Source organism: Echinops telfairi, unplaced genomic scaffold, assembly GCF_000313985.2.
Source record: "Echinops telfairi isolate 266 unplaced genomic scaffold, ASM31398v2 ScPeMD7_7420;HRSCAF=8458, whole genome shotgun sequence".
Lineage (NCBI taxonomy): Eukaryota > Metazoa > Chordata > Mammalia > Afrosoricida > Tenrecidae > Echinops > Echinops telfairi.
In genome coordinates this window covers 47,736,435-47,742,671 of record NW_022111320.1, presented here as the reverse complement: position 1 = coordinate 47,742,671, position 6,237 = coordinate 47,736,435, and the positions used below count along the sequence as shown (strand labels likewise).

Below are 6,237 nucleotides of genomic sequence, written 5' to 3'. Positions count from 1 at the left end.
CCACCTGCACGTAACCCAGCCACACGGCGCAGACACACACACACCACCTACACGTGACCCAGCCACACGGCGCAGACAGTACCCTCAGCACTCTGCCAACCTGAGTGTCTTCTCCCCGATGGCAGGCCACCCAGGCAGAGCTGAGGGAGAAGCTGAGAAGCGCCAGCAACCGCCTCGCAGAGTGCCAGGCCTCAGGGCTGCGGAAGGACGAGGAGGGGGCCGCCCTGCGTGAGAACCTGGAGAGGTCAGTCACGCCGCCCACCCCACCGCCGCTGCGCAGGCTGCAGGGAAGGGGGCGCCTGGCCGATAGTCACCCTGGGTAGACCACACACAGAATGCACTTGAGCCCCACGAATGCCCTGGGAAGCCTGTCTGTCTGCACCAGGCAGCTGCCCCAGTACCTAGAGTGAGCTCCCCTCTCTGCCGGCTGCACGCTGATCTCTCAGCCACAAACACCGGGCTGTAGAACAGTGACGAGGAAAGGGAAGCTGGGCTTTAATAATAGTGATGGTGAGAACCAAACAAGCCAAACCCACTGTCGCCGCGGCGATGCCACCCCCAGTGACCCCATAGGATAGAGTAGAACGCCGCCAAGGCTGTGATCTCTACAGAAGCGGCTGCCACACCTTCCTTGTGCAGAGCAGCGGTGAGTTGGGGCTGCCAACCTGGTGGAGCGCTTGAACCTCTGCAGCACACGGGCACCCTAGCAGTGAAAACAAAACCCCAGACCTAACCCCGTGCCACTGCCGGTTCCAGCTCAGAGCGACCTGGCGCAAGCTTGTGCTCAATTTTACGGGAGCAGATAGCTTTGTAGCCACCCTTAGAGTTGGCAGCCCAGGGCCTAGCTCCCTGGGCCACCAGGGCTCCTTGGTGCCAGCAGCCCTTTCAGTAATGCATACCATGTGCCAGGTACTGTTTCCAGTACTTTGCACCTGTATGTGAGCGCTTAATCGTCCTGGCAGTTTTCAGGTAGATGTTATTAACCCCGTTTTCTAGATGAGGCTCGGAGGAGGCTCGGGCGGCACACAAACACAGCAAGTATGTGAGGGGGTACAATAGGGTTAGAACGCCTGGTCTCAGTGTCTCTCTTCAACAGCGATCTTAGAGTGAGCTCTAGGTTCCCATGGGGTGCTCCTAGCAGACTGGTCAACCTGACCTCCCAGAGCCCCCCCTGTCCTTGGGGAGCTGGGGAGGCTGGGGCATTAGGTGCAGGAGGGGAGTCTGGAGGACCAGGCGGTGCATACCTCTGGGGCACTGGAGGCCTGGGTCAGCCCCGAGGGGAGCCATGGTGAATGAGCAGGAGCCGTGCCCTTCTGCACCAGGACGCAGCAGGATCTGGAGAAGGCCACGACAAAATTCCAGGAGTATTACAGCCGGCTGTGTGAGGAGGTGGCCACGCGGGAGCAGAATGACCAGAAGATGCTCGCTGACTTGGACGACCTGAACAAAACCAAGCAGTACCTGGAGGAGCGGCTGATTGAGCTGCTCAGGTGGCTGAGGGGTCGTGGGTAGCCGGGGCTTCCCACCTCTGGGGTTTTTCTTTGGTGCGCACATGGCCTTTAAAAGCTGGATGGTCCCAGAGACACAGGTGCTGTGCCCCTTGCCCTGTGCTGCACCAGCTCAGTCTAAGGGCCCACATCCTTGGTGGGTGCGTAACTATGGGGCACATGGTGCCCAGAGCCACCTCCCACTGGGAAGGACAGCGGTGCTAGGAAGCCTCTGCATGACACGCCTAGTCCCCCAGGCAGATACAGGTGCCATTGCCCCTCTCTCGGAAGCCTCATGCCTCTGTCCCTGCCTGGGGTTGCTCCCCAAGGATTAGTTGTAACTGGATTAGTTATAATCACTGGAATCTAAAGGTGGTCCGATGGATGCGGGGGGACGGACAGGGATACAGTGTGCCTGCAGCCCACAGCCTTCATGACAGCACCTTAAGCTGTCACTCAGCGGACAGAGCCCTCTCTGGTCTGCTTCCATGGGCCCCGCAGGGGCGCATCAGCACGTGTGGTGGCGCAGCCCCCAGACTGGGCTGGGTGGAGGGACGGGGTCTGGGGTGTCTAGAGTGGGAGAGCTTGCCTTCGCAGGGCCGAGAGGTATGGCATCAGTCCTTTGCAGTGAGTCACGGGCTGTTCTGCTCTTCTCACGGTTCCTCCCCCTGTTGTCCCACCGTGGTCGCCCCAGGGACAAAGATGCTCTCTGGCAGAAGTCCGATGCCCTGGAATTCCAACAGAAGCTCAGCGCCGAGGAGCGGTGGCTCGGCGACACCGAGGCCAGCCACTGCCTGGACTGCAAGCGGGAGTTCAGCTGGATGGTGCGGCGGCACCACTGCAGGTCAGCGGGCAGCACCCGGGGTTCCTGACACCCTGCCGGCCCCCTTCAGGGGAAGGGCTGGTGTGGGCTCCTGCTGGTCAGAGGCCTGGCAGGACACACAGGGCTCGGCAAGGGTGCACTGGAGAGTTTAATCAGAAGGTTCAGGCAGGGCTGAGGAGGATAACCCCCCACCCCAGCTCCAAGAGCTGGGAAAGCACACAGGCCAGCAACCCATGGGCCTTCTTCGCTCAGCGGGAAGGTTCCAGCGGAGACATGCTTCATTGGCACACCCTGGCAGGGCGCAGGCCTTGCTAGGCCCCGGGAAGGGAGGCAAAGTGAAGCTTGGGTTGAGGCTGGGGGCAGGTGTCTGGCCCTGCTAGTGAGGGTTGTGATCTCCTTCCTCTGTGGCGCTTGGTGCCAACAGCGTAGAGGGCACGCCTGCATTTGTGTGTTGGGGAAGGTGGGCTCAGCCACACACTGCTGCTTCCTGCCTCCAAGGATGTTAGCAGATAAAATGGTCTCCTAGTTTCAGCAGCATGAGAGCGCCTTACTTCTGCGCTTGACAGGGGAGCAGAGGCAGGCCCGACGAGGGCCCTGTAGCATCCACACCCCAGCACCCAGCTCCACTCTGATCGAAGCCCACTTGAGCCTTACAGCCCCCCTGTGTTGCATCCTCCCCAGGGTATGTGGCCGCATCTTCTGTTACTACTGCTGCAACAACTACGTCCTGTGCAAGCACAGCGGCAAGAAGGAGCGCTGCTGCCGGGCCTGCTTCCGGAAGCTCAACGAGGGGCCTGGCTCTCCTGACAGCAGCAGCTCGGGCAACAGCCAGGAAGAGCCCAGCCCCACGCTGCCGACTGCCGAGCCTGGGCACCAGGTCACCAGAGGCCAAGGTCAGGCTCCTGCAGCTGCCCGTAGTGTACGCCCCAGCTCCCTGTGGGTGGTTAGCTTCAGTCACTGTTTCCCAAATTGGGGCACGATATCGGATACAAATCTGTTGTCCACAACTGGAGACTTTCGGGTGCAATTAGGACTGCATGAGACATGAAAAAGGAATACTCCCGTGGCATGCTTCAGTGGGATTTAGGGTGAGCTCCGTGTGCTCCTTAATTTAGGTATACCCACTGGGATCTGCTGTCACCCAGAGTCTCGGCCCTGGTATCCAGCCTGCTCTCTCCCAGAGGAACCCAACACCAGAAGTTGTGTGTGCAACATCTTCCCCACTCTCCTTGCAGGTCACACTCTTAATTGACCAGGGAGGATGGATGTGCGCTCCTGTGTGCCCGCTTGCTTGGCCCAGTCAAGGAAGCGGGACTTGGCTCCCACAGCTGCTGCCCGCTTGGCTGCAGAGCTGAGGTGGCAGAGGCAGACGTGGGCCTTACACGCCCTCCATGAACCTGTTCCCTGGTGAAGCCTCTTTGGCTCTGCCTGGATTCAGCCCATTGGCTTTTTGGAACCCTATCTTGCTGAACGAGGGGTCATCACACCCGTTGCTTTTTCAGTAGACATGGAGAACTGTGTGGGGAGAGGGCTGTGCTTTGCTCAGCGTTGTCTGTTTATTGGCTAAATCTTCAAATCTTTGTCCTTTTATGGTTGCAAGTTTTGGGGTTTGGGGGGTTTTTTTATCAGACATTTTTCTGAATCGATAGACACTCCGCCTGTCCCCACCCCCCAGAAAGGAGGCGGGTCTTTTGAAGAGCAAATGTTGATTTTGATGAGTCCGATGGATCCATCTCTTCCTCTTGTGGGTCAGTTGTTTTTCCCTTTTGGCGTCCTATCTCTCTGCCTAAACCCAGGACTCTTCTTTTCTCCCAAACGGTTTACAGCTTCTGCTTATCCACTGAGGCCTCTGATCATCTTGAGTTAACGTGTATGGATGGTGCAAGGATGAGTAGAACTTCTTTCTTGCCAGTGCTTCAAAAGTATTTTCCAGCGAGAACAACTGGGTTTGGTTTTGTTTTTTAAATAATAACTTCTTCTTGTGAGTCAGTGGCAAGTTTTCGGGGAGACCAACGGTTTCTCATTCAACTCTTCAGACCTCTAGATGTGCTGCCTGGTGTCTGTCTTTTCCTGCCCATCTCTCTCCTGCTGGGCATTGTCTTCCCTTCCCCAGATCCCCCCATCCAGCCCCCAGCCCGGGGCTTCCACTTCTTCAACCAGCTGTCCTGTCTTGTTCTGGACGCCCTTCTGCTGTCCATGTGCACATTCTTCGGCTGGCACCACGCTCTGGTGATCACTGTAGGTGTGTAGGAACCCTTACAGGTAGAGTGAGTCCGCCACCTTGGTTCCTGTGCAAGTTTTAACTACTCCAGGGGCCCTTCCTGCTCCATCCGTAGAAACGTCAGAATCGGGCATTTTCTACAAAAAGTCCCTGTGCGGTTTGATTGTGATTTCATTGGACACACTTTGAGTCCCTGTCCCTATTTCCCTGCTCTCCTTTGCCTCTGCTCCCCACTCTGCCAGGTTCTGGGGTGTGGCTGCACTCATGGAGAGAAGCCAACCCCTGATCCCCATTTCCGGCCTGCTGCTCCGGTCCACCAGTATGCAGACTTCAGGCAGGGCAAAGCGCTGCCTGCCCTCAGGAGTCCCGTCCAGGGCCCGCTGGGAGCAGGTAGCTCCCATGAACCACGTGAAGCTGCCGGGGACCTTTGCTCCTGACTCATCACCACTGGCTTTGGTTTCTGACATGTCCTGCTTCCTCAGTTCTTGGATGTGCTTGGTTTGCCTCAGACCTGCCGGTGTGTTTTCCATGACATGTGCAGGAGGGGACTCGGGTAGAAGCCGACTGCATGGGGCACCACGCAGCTAGTGTTCTGTGGGTGGCCTGCAGAGCCTGGTCAGAGCATCCTGGCGGCTGCCAGTCCCGGCCCTCAGTGGATCGGGGTGATGTCAGACCAGGCAGGATGCTGCTTGCACAGAGGCGCAAAGGAGTGCGGCCGTGTGTCTCACGGAGCGAGGAGTCATGGCGATGGAGGGTGTTTCCTGGTTCGTTAGGCTCTTTGCTGATGTGCCTCTGCTTCTAAGTGAGGGTCCTCAGAAACGTGCCAAGACCTCTGTGAGTCCCCCTGCCTTTGAGAGGTTGAGCTACGTTAAGCCACGCGTCAGTTTCATGCATTCGGTCCCTGAGTCTGCCTTGCCACCATTCTCCTATGTGGGCAGACTAGCTGTCCGTTGGGCGCGGATTACCGAGTGTCCCCGTGGATTGCTTCCTCTCCCGCACATCCCCCGGAGCTCCTGCCCAGCCATGCATAACGCCCGGTATGTCTGTGTGTGTCTTCTCTTCTGCTCCCGCTCATGCGAACGCAGACTACAGGCCTCCCGACGATGCCGTGTTTGACATCATCACCGATGAGGAGCTTTGCCAGGTTCAGGAGTCGGGCTCCTCCTTGCCTGAGACGCCCACTGAAGCCGGTGCTCTGGACCCAAGCCTGGGCGAACAGTGAGTAAACGTGTTCTCCCTACTAAGTCATTGGTGACTGCTGCCTCAACACACCGGGAAATCCAGACTGGCCGCAGGCCTGGCTGTCGGTACTGAAGGGAGGGGTCCTCAGACAGGACTTGGGCACCCCCCACCCTGTGCAGGGCCAGTGCTGAGCCCTGCCACACACTTTGCGGGCTGCATCAGTGGTTTCCTGGCCGCCAGGATCCCCGGGGAGCTGGCACCGCCCTGCCCTTGGTGGCTGTGCTCAGAGCAACTTGGCACACCTTGCCAACCCTGTTTGTCTCCGGGATCCACCAGATAGGCATGGTAATGGGGTCGGGAGAAAGGAAGCTGGGATTTAGTCTGGTTGTCTTGGGTAGACGTGTTTTCCAAGAATTCACTTTAGTTCCAGCTAAACCTTGCCCCCAAACCCCAGGTTCTAAAAGCAGAGTTATATGTGTGTGGGCACGCATGCGTGACTGAGTGCAGAGAGAGAGAGAGAGAGA

The 6,237-nt window shown here is 58.1% G+C and overlaps 1 protein-coding gene across 5 annotated transcripts in view; it reads left to right on the top strand.

The window, feature by feature from the left end:
- The window catches only part of FYCO1 (FYVE and coiled-coil domain autophagy adaptor 1), a 61,442-nt gene that overhangs the window by 35,424 nt on the left and 19,781 nt on the right, over positions 1–6,237 (top strand). For 4 of the 5 annotated variants that reach the window (XM_045297620.1, XM_045297618.1, XM_045297619.1 and 1 more), the window contains exons 10-14: positions 126–244; positions 1,323–1,490; positions 2,182–2,331; positions 2,992–3,203; positions 5,617–5,749. In XM_045297620.1, coding sequence (XP_045153555.1) covers positions 126–244; positions 1,323–1,490; positions 2,182–2,331; positions 2,992–3,203; positions 5,617–5,749 — 782 coding nt within the window. The remainder of the gene's footprint in view (positions 1–125; positions 245–1,322; positions 1,491–2,181; positions 2,332–2,991; positions 3,204–5,616; positions 5,750–6,237) is intronic. The other variant, XM_045297622.1, reaches the window with a different exon arrangement.